General features: G+C 46.9%; 1 protein-coding gene across 2 annotated transcripts in view; it reads left to right on the top strand.

Moving 5' to 3' along the window:
* Nucleotides 1-24621, top strand: part of MTMR2 (myotubularin related protein 2) — a 73290-nt gene that overhangs the window by 39132 nt on the left and 9537 nt on the right. For both annotated transcript variants that reach the window (XM_060234914.1, XM_060234915.1), the window contains exons 7-12: nt 3925-4008; nt 6374-6523; nt 10549-10737; nt 12859-13044; nt 14615-14821; nt 16429-16521. In XM_060234914.1, the coding sequence (XP_060090897.1) occupies nt 3925-4008; nt 6374-6523; nt 10549-10737; nt 12859-13044; nt 14615-14821; nt 16429-16521 (909 nt within the window). The remainder of the gene's footprint in view (nt 1-3924; nt 4009-6373; nt 6524-10548; nt 10738-12858; nt 13045-14614; nt 14822-16428; nt 16522-24621) is intronic.

Here is a 24621-nt window from a genome sequence, read left to right on the forward strand (position 1 = left end):
CACCTTTTTAAATGTCTTCCTTCCATAGGAAATAATGAAGGATGGGGCACCTTCTTTTGGGGCTCATAGAATGGGACCCCCTGGTCCAATCGTTTTGAAACCTGGGGGGTACTTTGGGAAGAGTCACTAGATACTATACTGAAAATTTTGTGCCTCTACCTCAAAAAACAGCTTCCCCAGAGCCCCCGAAACCTTCAGATGAATTCCCCATAATACCCTATGAGAATCAATTTCCACATAGAGAATAATGCTCAGCAGACGTTCCCGCCCCCCCCCCCGGGTTTCTGGCGACTCTGAAGGGGAATTGGCCACTCTACTCACGAGTTGCTGCCAACTTCTTCAAAGTAACACAGACACACCATCCAAAGAGGAAGCCTTTCAATCAGAGACTGAAGCCTCCGGAGGTAGAAATGCACATGGTCCTCTGGGGGCGGGGCTTCCCCCCGCCGGCCAGCTGACTGGGGGTGGGAAGCAGCCTGGGAAAGTGGAAGAACCCCCGCTGGGACCTGGGGATTGGCAAGCTAGGGTTGCCAAGTCCAATTCAAGAAATATCTGGGGACTTTGGGGGTGGAGCCAGGAGACATTGGGGCGGAGCCAGAAGCAAGGGTGTGACAAGCATAATTGAACTCCAACGGAGTTCTGGCCATCACATTTAAAGGGACAGCACACCTTTTAGAATGCCTTCCTTCCATAGAAAATAATGAAGGATAGGGGCACCTTCTTTTGGGGCTTATAGAATTGGATCCCCTTGTCCAATCCTTTTGAAACTTGGGAGGTATTTTGGGGAGAGGCACTAGATGCTATACGGAAAATTTGGCACCTCTACCTCAAAAAACAGCCCCCCCAGAGCCCCTGACACCCGCGGATCAATTCCCCATCATTCCCTATGGGAATCGTTCCTAGAGGTGCATAATGGCTGTGGGGGTGGAGCTTCCCCCGCCGGCCAGCTGGCTGGGGGAGGGGGGAAGCCTGTAAAACCAGGGGATCCCCTGCTGGGACCTGGGGATTGGGAAGCCTATGTCAAGCCTATCCAGTATAGTTTTTGACCTAGCTTTCCAAGCTCAAATAGCTCATTTATCCAAGCTCGTTTATCTTTTAACAACCACTCCCCACAGCTGCTGTGGGGAACCCAGACCCAACTCTTTATAAACTCGCATGTCTGGTTTGGCCCTGAGAGTTGAGGGACCACTGGAGCGGAATGGGATGTGATCAGGGCCTTTTTTCTGGAAAAAGAGGGGCTGGAACTCTCAAGAGGGAAATGAAGGGGGAACACTAGGCTTCCCAATCCCCAGGTCCCAGTGGGGGATCCCCTGTTTTTACAGGCTTCCCCCCACCCCCAGCCAGCTGGCCATCGGGGGAAGCCCCGCCCCCACAGTCACCATGTAGTTTTAGAGCTCCTGCAGGTTTAAAAACCTGCAAACAGGTCCGTTTTTAAAATGTGTGCCTTTAAGGCTAAGCAGGAAGCAGGAAACAGGAAGGGCTTCATGGGAAAGGGTCAGTAACAGTTTCATAGGAAAACGGCCCCTCCCTTTGTTTTGCTTTCATTTTCGGAGCAAGTAAAGTTCTGCAGGAACAAGACCCAGTAAGTATTTGTGTGTGTGAGAGAGGGAGGGGGCAGGGGATTCCCTGGTTTGGAGACCCTCCCCCCACTTTAGAAAGCGTGGAGGGGAGGGAAATGTCTACTGGGCACTCTATTATTCCCTATGGAGAACGATTCCCATAGGGAATAATGGAGAATTGATCCATGGGTATTGGGGGCTTGGAGGGGGGCTATTTTTTGAGGTAGAGGCACCAAATTTTTCGTATGGCATCTAGTGCCTCTCCCCAAAATACCCCCCAAGTTTCAAAACGATTGGACCAGGGGGTCCAATTCTATGAGCCCCAAAAGATGGTGCCCCTATCCTTCATTATTTCCTATGGAAGAAAGGCATTTAAAAAGGTGTGCTGTCCCTTTAAATGTGATGGCCAGAACTCCCTTGGAGTACAATTATGGTTGTCACACCCTTGCTCCTGGCTCCACCCTCAATGTCTCCTGGCTCCACCCCCAAAGTCCCCAGATATTTCTTGAATTGGACTTGGTAACCCTAGGAAACACGTGGATCTCCCTCATGAACATTTAAACATTTTCTGAGAATTTTGTTTCCATTAAGAGGTTCCAGAACTCCATTCCGACTCATTCCCCCAGGAAAAAAAAACCTGGATGTGATGCAGAGGGGATAGTTCTGAGGAGCAATCGGTAGAAATCCCTTCTTGTGTGAGCTGTTCCACCAACTGAGGAAGAACTTACTCAAAAACAGAAGAGATGTCAGCCAGTTCTTTCTGTTGTGTCTATCCATTAGGGTTGCCGAGTGTGTGTTGGAAAATACCTGGAGACTTTGGGGGTTGGATCCAAGAGAGGATGGAGTTTTGAGAGGGGAGGGGCCTCAGCATGGTACAAAGCCATAAAGTCCACCCTTCAAAGCCGCCATTTTCTTCAGGGGAGCTGCTGATCTCTGCCAGCTGGAGATCAGTCGTAAAAGTGGGAGATCTCCATGCCCAATCTGGAGGCTGGCAACCCTACTTATCCATCCTGTTCTCAGATGGTCCCCCAAGAGCAGGTTTTCATGGTTAAAGAGTGAAGAGTGCACAGGGAAGGAGAAGGCAGAAGATATCATCTGGGATCACCATTTTATTTGTGGTTCATCCAATCCAATAAGTAGGTTCATCCAACCCAATAAGTAGGAGCTTTACTGTAATAAATTGCTTTGGTATGTCAAATAAGTCCTAGACCAGGAGTGGCCAAACTGTGGCTCGGGAGCCTCATGAGCCTCTTTTACACATATTGTGTGGCTCTCAAAGTCCCCACCGCCCTGTCAGTCAACTTGGAGAAGGCATTTGTCTCTTTAAATCATTTTTCCAAGCCAAGCCAGCTGGCAGCTTGGAGAATGCATTTAAAGTTAAAGTTGATTTCTTTCCATGTCTCTCTTCCCCACCCCATCTATTTTCCTTCCTTCCTTCCTTCCTTCCTTCCTTCCTTCCTTCCTTCCTTCCTTCCTTCCTTCCTTCCTTCCTTCCTTCCTTCCTTCCTTCCTTCCTTCTTGTAAAGGCTTTCTCAGCCCCACCTGCCTCACAGGGTGTCTGTTGTGGGGGGGGGGGGGAATGTAAAGGAGATTGTGACTGCTATAGGGTGGGATATAAATCCAATATCTTCTCCTTCCTTCCTTCCCTCCCTCCTTCATTCCCTCCTTCCCTCTCTCCTTCCTTCCTTCCCTTTCTCCTTCCTTCCTTTCCTCCCGCCCTCATTCCTTCCTTCCTTGCAGCTCTCCAACACCTGGCATTTATTCTATGTGGCTCTTAAGTCAAGCAAGTTTGGCCATCTCTGACCTAGACAGAGACTCTAATAATAACACAAACGCTTTTCAATTTGATTGATTCTTTTTTTAAAAAAAAAAGTACATGATGTATTTGATGGTCTAAAAACATTATTTAATTGGTTGTAACTTAGGGAGGCAAGTTTTGTCCTGGATATTTTTCAAGTGAGAAAAATATACGGTTTCATGCCTCTGAGCAAATATGTGAACGTGACCAAAAGGGCCGCCCTGTAATGCAGGTTGGAAAGATTGCACCATATTTATGCTTTCATGGAAGGCTTCTTTTCAGTCTCTCTTTACAAAAAGCCTTCAAGTCCTTTTCTCCTCTTTTCCCTCTGGTGATTTTCTAAGTTAATAGACCGCTGAACAAAAGAAAATGGAGAAATGTACATTGATGTGCTAATTACAATGTACAAAGACAGCTTCAGTTTCTTTCTCTCTCTCTGCTTTTTCTTTCATGCTTTAATATTATAGAAACAAAAAGGATGTGAGGAAATTGTTATTTGAAGCGCCAAATAGAGTGTAAAATAAGCTGGAAAGAGCTGAATGTTCTTTCTCTCTCTTTTGTTTTTAGTCCCTTTTTGCATTTGAATACAAAGAAGTTTTCCCAGAAAATGGTTGGAAGGTTTACGATCCTATTTTGGAGTATAGAAGACAGGTAAGTCCTTCAGTTCCAGCTCCGTACTGTTGCAGCACTCATTTTTATATGGCAAAGTGTGATCTTCTGTAATCCCACATCCTTTTTTCAGGGGTCAGAAACCTCAGGTCAATCAACAGGTCAAATAAACACACTCTCTTAATTTCTCTCCGAGCTGGATTAATTATTATGCTAAGTACTCCATAGCCGTGGTTGACAGCCAGTGGTACAGATACCGCTGGTGGGATGCTGAAGTAGCAGGGCTTTTTTGTAGCAGGAACTCCTTTGCATATTAGGCCACACCCCTCTTATGTAGCCAAGCCTCCAAGAGTTTACAGGGCTCTTAGTACAGAACCTACTGTCAACTCCAGGAGGATTGGCTCCATCAGGGGTGTGTGGCCTAATATGCAAAGGAGTTCCTGCTACAAAAAAAGCCCTGCGAAGTAGTCTAGATGGGGCAGAAGGTTTTCATAATGATGACTAAGAATTTGCTCTCCCTCAATCCCTGTGTCTTTTTGGAAGTGTGATGTGCCATCTCAGGCTGAGATTACTTGCCACAGATTGCCCATCTGTAACCTTTGAACATGCCTATAGTAACTTAGGATGCTTGGTGTTTCTCCCAATTCCCCATTCCCTCTGCCCACCAGCAAACATCTGGGATGTGTCACCCTATCCACCAAGAAATATCCATTGTACACTTGCAGCTTTATATCCTTAAAACTTACCATAAAGGATAAACATAATAACAGAATGCCTGTAAATATTGTTACCAAAATCAGTATACACGTTATGAGGCCCTAATTTAAATTTAAATTCAATTTGCAATTTATACCCCACCCTATCCCACAAGGCGGGCTCAGGGCAGCTTACAACATTAAAACGTTGCAATAACAATAAATAAAACACATCCAATTAAGCACAACAAATTTAAAATATCTCATAAACATAAGACATAAATGGAGGGTCATAACTCCAACAATAATACAGCCAGAGGCCACAGTTCAGCAACTGGTATGACTTCAGCTAGTTAACACCACATTACACAGCTTCAGGTCATTGACAACACTTAAGGTTGTAACTCAAACCCTTGACCCAACTCAAGCACATGGATAATGAAGTGCTGGGGGAAGGTTTCAGAGGACACCTGGTAGATTAAAAGCCTGGTGGAAGAGCTCCGTCTTACAGGCCCAGTGAAATTTAGGTAAGTCCCACAGAGCCCGAATCTCCAGCGGGAGCTCATTCCACCAGGTAGGGGCCTCAACTGAGAAGGCCCTGGCCGTCGTTGAGGCCAGCCAGGTGTCCTTAGGACCAGGGATCATGAAAAGATGTTGTGTAGATGATCTCAAAGCCCAGGGGGGCTCATATGGGGAGAGGCGGTCCCGAAGATATGCAAAGGTGTCCCCCTGCTTGCACAGGACAAATGGGTATATTGGGGCACCTGTTTGGATCATTCCATGTAGGGCTTTTTTTTTTTGTAGCAGGAGCTCCTTTGCATATTAGGCCACACACCCCTGATGTAGCCAATCCTCCTGGAGATTACAGTAGGCCCTGGGCTAAGAGCCCTGTAAGCTCTTGGAGAATTGGCTACATCAGGGGGGCATGGCCTAATATGCAGAGGAGTTCCTGCTACAAAAAAAAAGCCCTGATTCCATGTATACCAAGGCCCAGATTCAGATTACCACTCGGAAAAACAAGGGGTGGGGGGAAGACTCTTAAACAAAGGGGGCTTTGTTTTATAAGCAGAAAAGAAACCAAATTTGTCTATTCAATCTGGTAGGCTGGAAATAAAAACTACGAAAAGAAAAAAACACAATATGATAAGTAAAACCTTTCCTCAGAAAGCACTTCCTGCCTGCAGGGAGAACAAACCTGTAAAAGAAATGGAGACTTCAGAGCCTGATTCTGGAGAGTAGGGGGAGGGGGTTGTCCTCCGGGGCCGGGGCCAGATTAAACCCTGTGGAGTCAAAATCTTGGGGGCCCCCTTGCAAATTATCTTGGAGTACCATCACCACCACCACCCATGGCCCCCGCTGCAGTCTCATCCTGCAGGCACCTTCTCAAAAGCCCCTTTAACAAAGTTGTGTGGGAGAGGCAAACCTGGCAACAACCCCAGCGCAGCCGCACCAGGTAAGTCAGGCAAAGAGCAGCACAGTTGCTGGCTGTGCAGGCTGGCTGGGAGGGCTGCAAGCAGGGGGGAAATGGTGGGGGGAGCCAGCCCGAGGCCCCTAACAGTGTGGGGGCCCATAGCCCAGTGCCTCTTTGGCCTAATTGTTAATCCGGCCCTGTCCAGAGCAATGAAGGAGGCTCAGGAGATGAAACTGACCACAGCACAGCCTTGGCTGTTTAGACAGAGCAATTTTCTCTTTTGCTGCTGTTTCCATTTCAGGGTATCCCTAATGAAAGTTGGAGACTGACAAAGGTGAATGAGCGTTGCGAACTTTGCGACACCTATCCTGCCCTCTTAGCCGTTCCCGCCAATATTCCTGATGAGGAACTGAAGAGAGTGGCGGCATTCCGATCTAGAGGGCGCCTACCTGTAAGTATGGCAGAGGAGGCAACTTTCAGCTTGTCTCTGGGGATAGCTTTATAATGGCCAGGCAAGAGGGAAAGAGGAAGCAACAGAGCTAGACCCAGGAAGACCTAATAAACGAAGCCCACAGATCTACTGAGATGTCACAAATGAAATCAGTGCCTATTAGCCACAGCGTATTGTTAGAACTCTCTGTTTGGGGCAAGTGATGCTTTGTATTCTTGGTGCTTGGGAGAGGCAACAAGGTGAGGGCTTCTGGTGTCTTGGCTCCACTGATGGACCTTCTGATCACACCTGGGGTTTTTTTTGCCACTGTGTGACACAGTGTTGGACTGGATGGGCCTTTGGCCTGATCCAACATGGCTTCTGTTATGTTCTTATGAACCAAGAGGTCCTCGGGCTCGTCCATTTCTCCCTCTCTTTCCCCCTTCTTCTTCCTTTTGCACGTGGGTGGGAAACTGGAGATTTCCTGGTTAAGGATGAATCCCAATTTGTTGTGGCATCCAAAGTAGGTAAAATGACAAACCTTGGTTTGCTCACTAGTCTGCAAAGCCCACAGTTTAGTCCTGGTTTGTAAGCAACACCATAAACCACCGTTTGTCTTTTTTACCCGATGTCACCGCAAACTGTCATTCATTTCAAACTGCACTAGAGAATGTGGAGTAATCTAAGGACATTCTGGCTCATTTCATATCACGAAGTTGCTTCATGACATCAAACCACAGTCACAGAGTAACAAACCTTTCCTTGAGATCTAAAGATCTAGTGACTTGGGCATGCTTAGTAGAACTTTTTTGGCATTTCTAAAAAAAATCTTTGCGTTGGAGACTGCCAGTAACATATCCAAAGTGCTTCTGAACATTTTATAGACATCCAGAGTAGTTTGCTAATATGGAAAGGAAGGCTGCATTTTGAAAAATGCAAGCCCTTTAGGAAGTGGCACAATAATTGCACAACTCTTTGGAAGCCAAGCCTTTGTCTTGATTTTATTTATTGTGGCAAATGACAATTACATTTAAACCAGGCAAGCTGTAGTTGGTGCAAACTGCAGTTTGTGTGCAGATCTTCATGCTGAACCTCACAGAGTCTCCAATTCTGATTTTTGCCGCCAAACTAAGGTTTGTTTGACATAATGGGACATTATGGGACAGATCCAACAATAGGTTTCCACTAACAGATGGGAGGCAATTTTTGTTGATTTCCTTCCCTTCTACCGCAGACGTCCGGTTTGCCCTTCATGCTGTCCTTAGGGGTCCCTTGTCCTCCAAGTTTATCGTTTTGGAGACAAGGGAAGTAAGAAAACCCAGTTCCACTGACAGAAACCCCTTCTGTTAATGAAACTTGCTTTGAAACTATGGTTTGCTGCAAAGCTAGAAGAGAGGAGAGGGAATAGAAGCATGCAAAAAGAGGAGTGACCATGTGAACTCCCAAAAAAGTTTGATTCCAGTAGCACCTTTAAGATCAAAAAAGTTTTATTCAAGGTATAAGCTTTTGTGTGCATGCACACTTCTTCAGACACATTGAAATGGAAGTTGTCAGTCCATACATATAGGCAGAGGGTGAGCAGCAAATTAGCATATGGCATAACCAGGGATGGAATTCTAGCAGGAGCTCCTTTGCATATTAGGCCACACACCCCTGATGTAGCCAATCCTCCAAGAGCTTACAAAAAAGCTTTGTAAGCTCTTGGAGGATTGGCTACATCAGGGGTGTGTGGCCTAATATGCAAAGGAGTTCCTGCTAGAATTCCACAGCTGGGCATAACAAAGGTATATAACAGATGCAAGGATCAAACTGGAATAATAAGCTTAGTGTATATGGTCACCATTTGTTTGAGTATAATTCTAGGGGGAAACATAGTGAGGGAAATAAATACATCAAAATCGGAGATTGATGGACAGATGTACTCTTCTTAATTGTGGGATGCCGAGAGTAATTAAATGAGACCCTGCTAAAACACTGCATCCTTCTCCTCTCAAGCGTGGAGGCAACTGTATAGGATCCTCTTCTTTGAGGTGGGACAATTGGTTGCGCAGTGTATCTCCTCTGCATCTAGACCAGATAAATGCATTCCAATCTATCATTCCAAATTATGTTACATTCTACTTACTGTTCATTACATTACATTACAATCTACTATTCTAATCTACTCTTGAAAATAAGAAATAAAGTAAAGAGTATGTATAGCCCTTCTGGGGGATTAGTGGGAGCACAGATATAAGGACTGAATGAGGTTCGTGTAATAACAGATATTCCTGTTACATAAGAACATAAGAGAAGCCATGTTAGATCAGGCCAATAGCCCATCCAATGGCCCAACACTCTGTGTCACACAGTGGCAAAAAATTTATATATATATATATACACACACACACACACACACTGTGGCTAATAGCCACTGATGGACCTCTGCTCCATATTTTTATCTAAAGCCCTCTTGAAGGTGGCTATGCTTGTGGCCGCCACCACCTCCTGTGGCAGTGAATTCCACGTTAATCACCCTTTGGGTGAAGAAGTACTTCCTTTTATCTGTTTTAACCTGTCTGCTCAGCAATTTCATCGAATGCCCACGAGTTCTTGTATTGTGAGAAAGGGAGAAAAGTACTTCTTTCTCTACTTTCTCCATCCCATGCATTATCTTCTAAACCTCTATCATGTCACCCCGCAGTCGACGTTTCTCCAAGCTAAAGAGTCCCAAGCGTTTCAACCTTTCTTCATAGGGAAAGTGCTCCAGCCCTTTAATCACTCTAGTTGCCCTTTTCTGGACTTTCTGTTAAGCAGGGGTGGAATTCTAGCAGGAGCTCTTTTGTATATTAGGCCACACAACCTGATGTAACCAATCCTCCCAAGAGTTTTCAAGGCTCTTTTTTGTAAGCTCCTGGAGGATTGGCTACATCAGGGGTGTGTGGCCTAATATGCAAAGGAGCTCCTGCTAGAATTCCACTCCTGCTGTTAAGTCCCAAGGGTTCCATTGTTCTGAGTGTTGTAATAACTTGTAACTCAGCAATTTCCCTTATGTGAACCCAAGATTCTTTTATAAAGTTTGGTATTATATCAGTCTTGTATAAGAATAGTCTTACCAGTCCCCAGGTCCAGGAGGGGAATCCCCCAGTTTTGCAGGCTCTTCCCTGCTGCCTGCCAGCTGACCGACAGGGGGAAGCCCCGCCCCAACAGCTATGATGTATCTTTAGAGCAGAAGCTTGCAACTACTTCTGTTTTGGAGGATGTGTGCGTGCCTTTAAATCCCAGCAAGACTGCGGGAGTGGGGGAGCAGGAAGAGCCACATGTGTGTGAGAGAGAGAAAGCCAGAGGTCCCAGTCCCTGTGTTCATTTTGCATTCCTTTCAGAAGCTGTTTGCATAGTAAAAGGGATAGTAAAGAGTTAACTAGAAACTGAGTATGGAATAGAAGAAAACTCCACTCCTCTAGATCTCTCTCTCCGTAAGTTGACTGAAATATAGCAGATGGTTACATTCAGCAACTCTGGTGAGTAAAGCTAGCTATACCATTGCCCCAGGGAGATCACAGAAGTGTGGACATGCAAACTGTTTATTTTGTCTGCTTTGTGTATATGTGTGTGTGTATGTGTGAGAGAGAGAGTTCACTTTCATTTTAACGGAAGTTCAGCTGTTATGGAACCATTAGAATGCAAAAAAGAGGAGGAGGAATTGAAGACTGTATTCAGGGGAACTGCACTGCTATGTTTTTAGGGAATGGCAAAGTCTCCCAGCTCCACCCCCAAATCTCCTGGCTCTACCCCCAAAGTCCCCAGATATTTCCTGAGTTGGACCTGGCAACCCTAGTAAAGACATGTCCATGAGTTTCTGTGTGTTGTGAGAAGGGCTGGTAGAATTGAGTCAGTGACAGTATGGAAGAACTGGGGGGAGATTGTCTTACAATTTAATTATACCTCTTGTGGTTTTCATTGCCCCAGTCTTGGGAATCAGATTTGTTAACGAGCACAGCCCAAAATAGAGTGAAATAATGAAACAACTTCTCTACCTTTGCTGATCTTTATTTTTCTCATTCCAGGTTTTGTCCTGGATTCACCCGGAAAGCCAGGCTACGATCACGCGCTGCAGCCAGCCGATGGTTGGCGTGAGTGGCAAGAGAAGCAAAGAAGATGAGAAGTACTTGCAGGCAATCATGGACTCCAACGCTCAGTCTCACAAGATCTTCATCTTCGATGCCAGGCCAAGTGTGAATGCTGTAGCCAATAAGGTTGGATATCCCAGCCATTCGGCCGTGGTGGTGGTTCTGCTATTGTTAATTCGTTTCATTTCCTGCCACCCGTAGCTGAAGTTCTCTGAGCGGTTTGCAAGTATAAAGACAAGAAAATATAATAGATAAAGAATTAAAATTGATTTAAGATAACAGGAAAAACGTTAAAAACAATAGACCAGACCCAAAAAAACCTAACCCAAAGTCAAAGAGAGTACCTGGCAAATCATGTTGGGACCCTCCATGACCAGGCTAGAAGGAAGCCTGAGTCCAGCGGCAGCTTTAAAACCAACAAAGTTTTATTCAAAGTTTGCACACGAAAGCCTATATACCTTGGATAAAACTTTGTTGGTCTTAAAGGTGCCGCTGGACTCAAACTTTGTTCTATCGCTTTAGATTGGGGGTGACCAAACTTGCTTAACGTAAGAGCCACGTAGAACAAACGTCAGATATTTGAGAGTCACAAGACATGAATGTCGGATGTCTTGAGAGCAGAAGGGAAGGGAAGGGGAGGGAGGGAGGAAGGAAGGAAGGAAGGAAGGAAGGAAGGAAGGAAGGAAGGAAGGAAGGAAGGAAGGAAGGAAGGAAGGAAGGAAGGAAGGAAGGAAGGAAGGAAAAAAGGAAGGAAGGAAAATAGATTGAGAGGGAGAGGTGGAAAGAAAGCAACTTTAAATGCATTCTCCAAGCCACCGGCTGGCTTACCTTGGAGAAGTGACTTAAAGGGACAAATGGCCAGCCAACGGAGTGGTCGAGAATTCGAGAGCCATACAATATGTGTGAAAGAGCCACATGTGGCTCCCGAGCAACAGTTCGGCCACCCCTGCTTTAGACCAACACAGCTACCCACCTGAATCTATCTACACTGGTTAGGAAGGTGTCGTGTACCGATTTGTTAGCAGTGCTTGTAAAAGTTATAATCAAATCTGGGGCCAATATGATCTGTTGAGGTCTGGGGCGGGGGGGACGTAACCCATGTTAGCATGCCCCTGTGAACTCCCTGTTTGTTCCTTTCCCACCAACTGGAGGTCGAACCTGAAATTTTAACAACCACCTAGATTTGGATGTCTGCAAATCTGAGTTTGATCGAAGGCTTCCCAAACCAAGGAAGCCTTCAGCTGCACACTGCTCTCCAGGGTGAGGAGGGAGGCTGCTACAAGCACAGCAAACAAGCCATGTTTCTGCTCATTTCAGAGAGACAGTAGTTTGTTGTAACATCTGGACATAGCCTTTGTTATGATTAGACCTCCCTTGTTCAGACTTTCTGAGATGAGGTAAACCGAGCAGAGCTACTCTGTTCATCTTAAAGAACAGGGGCTTTTGCGTGGGGAAAAGCAGGGGTGGAACTCTAGCAGGTTACAAGGCTCTTTTTTGTAAGTTCTTGAAGGATTGGCTCCATCAGGGGTGTGTGGCCTAATATGCAAAGGAGCTCCTTCTAGAATTCCACCCCTGGTGGGAAAGTATCTGGTCTTCACTTTCTCTAAAGCTTGAGAGGGCTTACAAAATGAATAATGTATGATAAACAAGGCTTGACCTGGATCGCCCAGGCTAGCCTGATCTCGTCAGATCTTGGAAGCTAATCCGTTAGACTTGGAGGCTAAACTTGGTTAATACTTGGGTGAGAGGCCACCAAGGAAGTTCAGGGTTGCTACATAAAAGCAGCAATGATGAACCACCTCTGTTCGTCTTTTGCCCTGAAAACCAAGTGAGGGGTCACCATAAGTTCACTGTGACCTGACAGCATTTTCCACCATCATGATAAACAAATAGAATTAAAACACCTAAACAAAGTAATGGGGGTTTTTTTGTTTTTTTGTTTTTTACGAAAAACTCCACTCTGTTTCATCAACAACAATCTATAAATCAAGGCTTTGTATTTTCCTTTTTTAAAAAATTAAGATATATTCATTTGCCATCTTGCAGTGCTTCTTCCAATGTTACGGGGCTACCACAGAAAAGACCCTGCCTCTCCCCACATGTAACTATAAATGGAATTCAGAGAAGGGCCTCCCATAGTAATGGTTAACAACCACGGGAAGTCAGATAGATAGTGCGGCTCAGTGACTTTGAGGCTGCAGTTTGCGGCACTTTTCTTAGAGGGTCCAATGTGCATTTTTAACGCAGGCCAAAGGAGGTGGTTATGAAAGTGAAGATGCCTATCAGAATGCGGAATTGGTCTTCCTGGACATCCATAATATCCATGTCATGAGAGAATCGCTGAGGAAACTCAAGGAGATTGTATATCCCACCATCGAAGAGTTGCACTGGCTGTCTAATTTGGAATCCACTCACTGGCTAGAACATATCAAGGTGTGTCAGTTGTGTACATTCACATGTCTCTCTGTGTGTGTGACTCCCGTTAGATGTTTTTCAGATGCAGTCACTGCAGCTCCTGTAGATGGTCAGAGACCATCTGTTTGACCGCTAACTTCAATTCCAGAGGCGCATGTGTGAGATAAAAGCTTAGATGTTCTCATGCCAGCAAAGGGGTGAAGAATTTTCCCGCTTTTCGTGTTCCCTTTCTCCATTCTAGTTGTACTTACAGATGGGACTATAGTTGTACATACTAATAGCCCAACTTAACCCAGGCTCAGGGGTGGAATTCTAGCAGGAGCTCCTCTGCATATTAGGCCACACACCCCTGATGTAGCCAATCCTCCCAAGAGCTTACAAGGCTCTTTTTTGTAAGCTCTTGGAGGATTGGCTACATCAGGGGTGTGTGGCCTAATATGCAGAGGAGCTCCTGCTAGAATTCCACCCCTGCAGGTTCATCAGAGCTTGGGAACTAATCAGGGCTGGACACAGTCAGTACTTGGATGGGAGACCACCAAAAAGGGCTGGGGTTGCCAGGACTTTTTTTGTAAGCGTAATGCTCATGTCAAGAAAGCCTCTTCTTCACATTCAATGTCAGTTTCATAGATTATGATGTTACGCAAGTAAGAAGAGACAATAGAGAATATTTGTGAGAAACTGGAAGAAAAAGGTTATTCCTTTAATGGTAATAAGTCCTTATATTACTTATTTAATTATTGTGACGGTCACACATACTATTGTGATATTCGTTTTGATAGATAATAGTTGTTAAAAGTTATCTTTTAAAATAAAATGTTTATACAAAAAAAAAATGAAATTGGAGAAAGGGATTTCAGTGATAAGAAGAAGCTCAGCTAAAGCTGTCCAGCAAAACAGTATATTCAGACCAGTTTGGTCTGTTGCTGTTTGTATGGTTTTTGCATATTGAAGAATTTTGGCTGTGAAGCTGAGGAATACTGTTTGTGAGCCAATCTGTTGGGAGTAGGGATACCAGGTCTTATAAAGTGTGCATTGGACCTGATTCCTCTTTTTGGATCATTTTTGTACCTGTGAGCACTTGTGCGCATATAAAAAGGAAACAGGCTGAATATTTGCGAGTGATTCTCTTATCTTTAATATATGAAATTGACATTGAATGTGAAGAAGAGGCTTTCTCGACATGGAGCATTACGCTTACTCTCCAGTTCTATCCATGGGACTCTTTTGTTGCACAGGACATTTTTTTTTGTAGCAGGAACTGCTTTGCATATTAGGCCACACACCCCTGATGTAGCCAATCCTCCAAGAGCTTAAAGGGCTCTTAGTACAGGGCCTCCTGTAAGCTCCAGGAGGATTGGCTACATCAAGGGGATGTGGCGTAATATTCAAAGCAGTTCCTGCTACAAAAAGCCCTGTAGCAGTTCCTGCTACAAAAAGCCACCTCTGCTTGTTTCCTGCCTGGAAACTCCCATGGACATCGTGAGTTGGTTGTGGCTCGACAGAACATTCTTCTTTGCTATGATCTAGCATCAAGCAGTTTCCCATTGGGGATGAATGTTAAAATCAACAAACGCTCCTTCTAACCCAGCTCATTCTCGCGGGGGCCCTTCGGATCGCCGACAAGGTAGAATCAGGAAAGACCTCGGTAGTGGTGCACTGCAGCGACGGCTGGGATCGGACCGCTCAGCTCACGTCTCTGGCTATGCTCATGTTGGATGGCTACTACCGGACGATACGAGGTTTCGAGGTCCTTGTGGAGAAGGAATGGCTGAGCTTTGGGCACAGATTCCAGCTGGTGAGTGGATGGCTTCTCAAGGAAACTCAAGACCTTATTGGGAATTACTCTAAGAGTTAAAAGTGGCCTGAGGCCAGTACTTCCTCTAAGCTGTGGAGTCTTGTGAGCAAAAATTCTACTTTGTGAGCTACTGGCATTCAGATTGTGAGCTGCTGCATAAATTAGTTTGCTCTGGGGCCGTTTTTCCTGAGCGAAGACAAAAATGTGTGAGCCGGAGGCTAAAAAACGGTGAGCTAGCTCACACTAACTCAGCTTAGAGGAAACACTGTCTGGGACAATCTTCCTTTAAGTTAACTTATTGATTAGGGTCCTCAACATGGCGCCCACCAGCATCTTTCCTGGTGCCCACCAAGTGTTGTTAGAAAGTGGCTGGGCCTTTTGTCCTGAAAGGCTTTGAATTGGCCACTGGAATTTTGATTGGCTGAGCAGATTTTTATGAACACTGCTTTGGAAAAAGCTGTCATCTCAGCACAAGGATCTTCACTGTGTGAATGAAGGTTAGCTATGGCGGCCATTTTGTGCCTGGTTCAACCTCCCACGGCAACCATTTTATGGCTGTGCCCACCATCCTGTGTCAGAATTCCGAAGGTGTCCATAGGCTCAAAAAGTTGGGGACCCCAGTCTAGATTTTTAGATTGCTGTTACATTTTTTTAAAAAATCCAAAATGGTTTACAACAGGGTTGGCCAAACTTGCTTAATGTAAGAGCCACATAAAATAAACATTAGATTTTTGAGAGCTACAAGACATAAATGTGTGATGTTTGAGAGCCGCAAGGAAGGATGGAAAATAGATGGAGGGGGGAGGAAGAGAGATGTGGAAAGAAAGCAATTTTAAATAGATTGCCCAAGCCACCAAGTGGCTTGGCTTAGATAAGTGATTTAAAGAGAGAAATGCCTTCTCCTAACTGGCTGACAGAATTGGGGGGGAGGGCTTTGAGAGACACACAGTATGTATGAAAGAGCCACATGTGGCTTCCAAGCTGCACTTTGGCCACCCCTGGTTTACAAGAAGATTAGAAACTTAACACATTGACGTCAACAAACTGTGGAAAAGAGCAGAGAGGTTTGTTCTTTTGTATTGATGGGCTTTTCCCAAAGCGTTTTCCATTCCCGTCGTCTTTCTTTTCTCTTTGTTTACAGTATATAAACCTACCCATTGAGGTGGTCCCCTTCATGCATCAGACGAAGTGGGCTCCGGCCCATTAAAGGTCATGTACCAATGAGGCTTCCACTCCCTTCGTCCTCGCTGCAGTGTTATCAGCACTGAGGGTGTGTGGGCATCCTGATCAAGTACCACATTATGCTCTGTGTTTTAGCACTCCTTTCTCCCTTCTGCCTGTGTTTTAGAGAGGCTTAAGTTTGTTGTAAACATGGTACCCTGGTGGTTGACCAGCTTTAAGCCGTGTGATCCTTCTGTCTATTGATTGTACTGATCAGGGCTCTTTTTTTGGTAGAAAAAGCCCAGCAGGAACTCATTTGCATGTTAGGCCACACACCCCTGGCACCAAGTCAGCCGGAACTGCGTTCCTGCTTTAAAAAAAAAAAAAAGCCCTGGTATTGATCATTATTGCTTTGTTTCCTTATCCTGTCTCTTGCTCTCTTTCAGAGGTTGGGCCATGGAGATAAAAATCACGCGGATGCAGACCGCTCTCCTGTCTTTCTCCAGTTTATCGACAGTGTCTGGCAAATGACAAGACAGGTAGGTTTCTAGGTTGGTGTGAGGGAACTATCGACCCTATGTTTGAGTGAATGGAGATGGTATCTTGCCCTTTTTTGTGCACACTACCAGTGGAGAGGGAGGTGATAGTCTTTCCTTCTGGTCCACCAGGGTGGCTTTTGATGTCAAAGCAGCTCTGGAACAAGTTAGGCCTTTAGAGCGCTGGTGTCATGTCAGGCTCAGTTCAGGTTGAACCTGTGTGACAGTGGCAATAGAGGCAGGCTTGCCTAGTGGGTACACCTGTGCCCATTGGCATTGTCACTGCGGGTCAGGTCTGAACTGACGTTGATGGGCAAGCCCGCGCTTATTGCCATGACCACCTCACCTTGATGGGTAAGCCCTGGTTGTCGTTGCCATGGAAGCCTAGATCTGTGCCTGGCTTGATGGGTAAGCACTGGATCTTCTTCGTGGTCTCTGTGCAGTCCCACACATGGGTTTTCCCGTCAGGACGAACCCTACCTCGGAGATTTTAAAAGCTAGCCTAGGCGTTATTTTTGGCGCGCACTCCCTTTCGCTCTGGGGAGCAGGCATCCACTGCGCATGCCTGGAGCGAGAGGGAGGCGCCCCACCCACTCAGTTTCTTTCCAACCGCCGCCCGGGATAGTCTTACCTCGCTGCGCTCCGCATTTACCTCAAATATCTAGCCTCCGTTTCTTCAAGTCTCCTCTTTATTTCACTTCCTTCGCTATTTTTCTTATATTCTTATCTTCTCTAAAAAAAAAAAAAAAAAAAAAAAAGAGTATAAATATCTTCCCCGCTTTTACCTCAGACCTCCCTTCCCCTACCCCCCCCCCCGGGCGTATGGAAGGAAGAGACAGTAAAATAACCTTTAAAAGGTGTTCGCGTTGTAGGGCGAAAATCCCTACATCGGACGGGCATTCGCTTTGCCTATTCTGTTTGGGAGAAACCCATAAAGTGGACGCCTGTGCGCATTGCCTTCAATTCGGCAAACAGGCGCGCAAAAACAGAGCCGCTAGACTAAGAAGCCACCTGATGGAGTCTGTGCTTCACCCTGAAATGTCGCAATCTTCTTCAGTAAGTAAGTCGCCCCCCCTACTGACTCCCCAAGGGGACGGCGCACGGTCGGCAGCTTCAGTGGCCATTGTTCCCAGCAAGCATAAGTCCGGCGATGCCGCGAAAGCCGGCGACGGCGCGAGAACGTCAGAACAAACGGCCGCGGCGACTAAACCGAAAAGTGGGAAGCACACTAAGAAACGCAAGCACTCCGACCCGAAGGCCCCGAAGGATTCGAGAAAACCATCCGACCCGAAGGTCCCGCGAAAACCGACCGATCCGAAGGACCCGAAAATCCCGAGGGACTCGAGAAAATCTTCGGAACAACAGAACGAGCCTGACAGACAATGTGAGACCTCCACACCCGGATCCGATACCCAGGAAGTGGCCACCCCGGTTACGGAGTCACCGCACCAGCAGACGGAAGAAGTTATTCCGATTCCGTCCCGATCCCCTTCTCTGCAAGGATCCATACCAGACCCCTCGCTGGAGCCGATCCGAGACCCGCTGCAGTGGACTCGACAGCATATCAACCCTAGATCGTTCCGCGATATGTCGAATCCCATCCAATACAAACATGACGCTTACAGGTACTTTGATACACATCGGTTCCCAGCCAGCTCTCCCAGCATCGAGAGACATCGGTACCATCATACGCGTTTCCCGGACAGATCCCCTAGTAGAGGGAGGGACCGCTATCGCTACAACCCGAGATCTCGGTCTCCATCCATGTCCCCGAGACGACGCCATTATGCTTCGAGGTCTCCTTCTATGGATTCCCATGCATGTTGCGGCTACCACCGCTCTCGGTACCGTACCGATTGCCACAGGAACCAATCCAAAGAAGCGACTCCTGTCCAACGGAGTAAGCAACTAACAAAACAGCCATCTCCGACTCCTTCCACTTCGACTTCTAAGCTTAAGGGCACGACTCCAACGAGACCTAAAAGCACGACTCCAACCAGACCGGACCCGCCTGAACCCGAACCTGACTCTGATGCCGAATCCGACGCTCAATCATCGGACTCGATACAGTCGATGTCCCCTGGATCTCCCGCCTCGGATATCGCCAAACCCGCGGATTTGTCACCTTCCGAAGGGGCAAAGACATACCTGGACTTGATTGCCAATATGGCCTCTGCGCTTAACGTTACCCTTACCTCAGATGCACCCAAGGTAACAGACGTGGTACACGACTTGGTGCACTCAGATTTACCTGCTGGTTCCTTTCTGCCTATGTTACCGGTACACCTAGAAGCCATCAAAGAAGCTTGGGACAACCCAGCCTCCATTCCCCCAACTTCAAAACGAATTGAATCCCTTTACAGGATCCAAGCACCGGATTCGAAGTTTTTATTTAGCCATCCAGCACCGAACTCCCTGATAGTTCATTCTTCCTCTAAATCTAAACAGACCCGTCACCCAGTACCTCCTGAGAAGGAAGGCAGGAAATTAGACACCCTAGGAAGAAAAATGTATTCAATATCTACGGCAAATGCCAAAATTAACAATTACTTAGCATACTTCGCCGCGTATTCCCACAATATCTCCTCACAACTGAATACACTCGTCTCTGCCCTACCTGAACCCTCCCAGAAACAAGCCTGCAAGCTGCTTCAGGAGCTCAACAGGATTTCAAAGCAGCAGATAAATACCATCCGTCACTCTGTGGGGTGCACTTCTAAGGCGATGGCTGCCTCAATTGCCCTAAGACGACACGCTTGGCTTCGATCCTCTTCGTTGCAACCTGATCTTAAATTCAAAATCGAAGACCTTCCCTTCGATGGCCAAGGTCTCTTTAATGCCACAACGGACGATATACTGTCCACCGTGGACGACAGCCGCAAACGAGCAAAGAGGCTCGGAGTAGCGCAACAACAACAACAACAGCAGAGCTATAAACCCAGACCATGGAAACCAGCGCCCTTCAAACGTTCCAGGTCTCCTCGACAATCTGAATACTGGAAACGTAAGGCTCCTCCTCCAAAGCAATCCTTTAACCAGAGACAGCAGAGACCACAACCACCTAAAAAGGCTGCGTCTTCGTCAAAGCAGTCTCTTTGACTTCCTACCTCTACCAATTCAACACGTTTCCAGACTTCTTCCATTTCACGACAATTGGCGACAAATAACCACGGACAAATGGGTTTTGAACATCATTTTGAGAGGTTACTCCATAGAGTTTCAAGCACCACCAACAAAACATCATTTTGTTTCCACTCCCCCATCCCCTTCCCTTCAGGAAGAAATAGACACCTTAACAGCCAAAGCGGCTATAGAGCCTGTCCCAGGCCAATACCATCGGACAGGATTTTATTCCCGGTACTTCCTAGTCCCGAAAAGGGATGGGGGACAGCGCCCGATTCTGGATCTAAGAGCCCTAAACAAATTTATCCGTCACAGAAAATTCAGAATGATCACCTTACAATCGATTCTGCCCTTAATTCCCAGAAACTCTTGGATGGCACTGGTAGATTTACAGGACGCATACTTCCACCTGACAATACACCAATGCCACAGGAAGTTTCTGCGTTTCGCCGTCGGCAGCAACCACTACCAGTTCCGAGCCCTACCCTTCGGACTCTCCACGGCACCACGGACATTCACGAAATGTATGGCGGTAATTGCAGCACACCTCAGACAACGCGGAATTGCAACCTACCCATACATAGACGATTGGCTCCTCGTGGGAGCTTCAAGGGCACAGTTGATGAAAGACATTTCAATGACACTTGCGCTCCTAGCAGAACTGGGCCTCCAGGTCAATCAACAAAAGTCACACCTTACCCCGACTCAAGACATCCATTTTATAGGGGCTCGCTTGTGCACCACGGACCACAAGGCGTATCTTCCTGTGGACAGGATATCTTCCATTCAGACGCTGGCTGCACAAATAATACAACAACCCAAACAAACGGCCTTCAACATTCAGCGCATGTTAGGACTCATGGCAGCCACGACAGCAGTTCTAACACACGCAAGACTACGCATGAGAACCCTACAAATCTGGTTCGTCCGTGCATTTCGACCCCAACGCCAATCTCAAGGAACAGTCCTCACTGTTCCAAACCACATCCTCCCCTCACTCGAATGGTGGACAGTACGAGCTCACCTGCTTGCAGGAATGCCATTTTTACGGCCAAGCCCATCAGCAGTAGTTACAACGGACGCCTCGAGGTGGGGCTGGGGAGCCCATCTCGACATACTCACTGTCCAGGGGCAATGGACACCGTACGAACAGTCGCTCCACATCAATTGTTTAGAGCTTCTAGCTGTTCACAGAGCTTTAAAATCATTTCTTCCATCTCTTCAAGGCCGACATGTGCAAATCGCCTCAGACAATGTGGCGACGGTCTTTTATATAAACAGGCAAGGAGGAACTGCATCCACCCGCCTTTGCAAAAGAGCAATGCACCTTTGGCACTGGAGTATTGTTCACCAGATCCATCTCACTGCGGTACATCTTCCTGGCGTACAGAATGTTCAAGCGGACAGGCTGAGCAGATATCTCATCAACGACCACGAGTGGTCACTCCACAGGTCGTACCTTCTGCCAGTATTCCGGAAATTCGGAACCCCCTCAATAGATGCGTTTGCTGCACCAGACAATGCACAGTGTGCTATCTTTTTTATGAGAGGTCCGCCCTCACAACAGTCTGCAGGGGATGCCTTCATACAGACATGGACCGGTCCACTGCACTTCCTCTTCCCTCCTTTCCCGCTGATAACACGGTGCATACAGAAAATTCAACTGGACAACACAGATTGCATTCTAGTGACGCCATGGTGGCCACGTCAGCCATGGTTCACAACCCTCCTCTTTCTGTCGAAAAATACTTACCATCACTTCCCTCTGGCACAGAACCTCCTGTCCCAGCAGAACGGCAGGGTTCTCCATCACGACCCGAACAGGCTTCGCCTAACGGCTTGGAGGATATGTTCCCAGACTTTCCTGAAGGAGTAAGACACGTTCTCTTAAATGCGAGGAAACCGTCAACGAGAAAGTCATACTCCATGAAATGGAAAAGATTTTCCATCTACGCTACCAAGCATAATTTCAAACCTTTCTCGGCTTCCATACCTCAAATCTTGGCATATACACTGCATTTGTCAGAAAAGGGCCTCACGTACTCATCTTTAAAGGTGCACCTTGCAGCAATCTCAGCTTTTCACCCGCATGTACAGGGTCGGACTGTCTTTTCACACCCTGCAGCGAAATCCTTCTTAAAAGGAATCCTACATTTGCACCCACCATTGCGGCAAATGTATCCTAGCTGGAGTTTATCGCTAGTGCTAAGCCAACTAGTAAAACCGCCTTTCGAACCTATGGCTACAATACCGCTTCACCTTCTCTCATGGAAAACGGCTCTATTAGTCGCACTCACCTCTGCTAAGAGAGCAAGTGATATTTGCGCGTTCAGAGCAGACTCGCCTTACACCATTTTTCACCACGATAGGGTGGTGTTGCGGCCAGACCCTGCCTTCTTACCCAAGGTAGTTTCCGCATTTCATTTACACAGAATCACAACCTTACCTGCCTTTTTCCAACGTCCGACGGACAAGGGGCAAGAAGCTCTACACTGTCTAGATGTTAGAAGAGCACTCGCTTACTATATAGATAGAACAGCATCGTTCCGTACGGACTCCAGACTTTTTGTGGCCTACGGCCGCCTTAATAAAGGAAAAAAGATATCTACACAGAGACTGTCAAAATGGTTGGTTGCTGCTATAGAGCTGTGCTACAGACTCGCAAAGCAACCAGTCCCATCTGCCATACGAGCTCATTCCACAAGAGCTTTGTCAACGTCATCTGCCCTTGCCAGGGGTGTATCCATGGAGGACATTTGCGCCGCTGCCGCTTGGTCTTCCCCTTCGACCTTCGCCACGCACTACGCTTTGGACGTTCGTGCTAGGCGGGATGCATCCTTCGGACAGGCAGTGCTCCGCTCCATCTTTGACTAAGGAGTCGGTCTCGGCTTGGTGAGTAATTGCTTGCCTTGTAGCCTGTTATGTGCTGACTGTGTTGCACTAACCTTTGCATTTTTCTTTTCTCCAACTCTAGTGCCAGCACCCACCACCTTGCAGGTCAGCTTATCAGTCACCCATGTGTGGGACTGCACAGAGACCACGAAGAAGATAAACAGGTTACTCACCTGTAATTGATGATCTTCGAGTGGTCATCTGTGCAGTCACACACGCCCGCCCAGCCGTCCCCGCTGCTGGCTACTGGTCCTATACAACCGCTCACCTACTATGTCAGCGGCGGGGAAAGAAACTGAGTGGGTGGGGCGCCTCCCTCTCGCTCCAGGCATGCGCAGTGGATGCCTGCTCCCCAGAGCGAAAGGGAGTGCGCGCCAAAAATAACGCCTAGGCTAGCTTTTAAAATCTCCGAGGTAGGGTTCGTCCTGACGGGAAAACCCATGTGTGTGACTGCACAGATGACCACTCGAAGATCATCAATTACAGGTGAGTAACCTGTTTTTGTCGTTGCCATGGCAGCCTAGATCTGAGCCTGATGGGGAGGCCTACACCAGTTGCCACCCCATGGCTAGTTCTGAGCCAAGCCTGATGAACAAGCTTACACTTATTGTCACCACGAGCTTGGCCCCGCTCTGAGCCAAGCTCGATGTGCAAACCTACACTGGTTGTCACCACCGTGAACTAGATCTGAGCTGAGCCTGATGGCCAGCCCTACACGGGCCTACACCAATGCACCGTCTAAGCTGTGGAGTCTTGTGAGCAAAAATTCTACTTTGTGAGCTACTGGCGTTAAAGTTCTGAGCTACTGCATAAATGAGTTTGCTCTTGGGCCATTTTTTCTGAGCTAAGACAAATATGTGTGAGCCAGAGGCAAAAATAAAAATAAAACCTGTGAACAAGCTCACGCTCACTCAGCTTAGAGGGAACACTGGTTGTCACCACCACGGCCTAGATCTGAGATGAGGCTGATGAGTGAGCCCACACTTGTTGTCATGGCCACCTCACACTGGCCCTGCTCTGAGCTGAGTTCAGTGAGGAAGCCTACACTGATTGTCGTTGCCATCTTGGCCTAGGTCTGAATTAAACCAGGTTGGCGAGCCCATGCTGGTTGCCACTGTGGGCCAGTTTTCAGTCAAGCACAATGGGTCCAAACAAGCTCAGTGGACTTTCGCCAGTTCTTAATTTGTCCATGTTCCTTGGTATAAACCTGGCTCTGTAACACACATGTCCCCCCATCCCATCTGCAAGATGCTAGAAATCGTAGCTGCTGTAATCAGCCTATGAAACAGAAGTATTCAGGCTGGTAACGATGACGTTATCAGTGCAAGGGGAGGGTTCCAGAAGTTAGCCTTGCCTTGGGTGCCAGACAGTCTAGGGCTGGCCCTGTTCATTTCCCCTGCTTTCTCACAGTGCAGAGTTAATTCAGTCTAAACCGTGTTTTCCGTGGGCTTAGGCAAGACAAGACAAAGAGCCAGTCTGGTGCAGTGGTTAAGTGTGCAGACTCTTATCTGGGGGAACCAGGTTTGATTCCCCACTCCTCCACTTGCAGCTGCTGGGATGGCCTTTGGGTTCTCCATAGCTCTCGTAGGCGTTGTGTTAAGCCAAATGCCCTCAAAACGAGGTTGGGGAATTAGTTAGGTGGGCACCTGGTTCATTAGGAATCTTTTTACCAATTTATACCAGGCTCAACCATCCAGAGGGTAAATGCTCAATAAAAAGGACTCTAATTTAATAAAAACCAATTGTAATTTATTTAGAATAATAGTTCTTTCACACAAGATAAAAATACAATGCAACCACACATTCACACAGGCCTAAGAAACACAGATAGATTGATAGGGGAACATATAAGGGTAAACAGACAGGGTAATATTTACCATCGTAGTCTTCGAGGAAGGTTCCAATGGCGACATAAGAGGACAGGGGAAATGGACCCAAAACTGTGGCCAGAATTGGGGATGGATCTAGACAGCGGACCTGGGATACTGTTAGATGCACACATGAGTGGAGTTGGGTCAGAGGTTAAATAGGCTCCCTTAGCCCCCTTAGGGGCTGGGAGATGACGGGGAGGAGAGATGGGAGGCTCTG

This window comes from Heteronotia binoei, chromosome 3, assembly GCF_032191835.1.
Source record: "Heteronotia binoei isolate CCM8104 ecotype False Entrance Well chromosome 3, APGP_CSIRO_Hbin_v1, whole genome shotgun sequence".
Taxonomy (NCBI): Eukaryota; Metazoa; Chordata; class Lepidosauria; order Squamata; family Gekkonidae; genus Heteronotia; species Heteronotia binoei.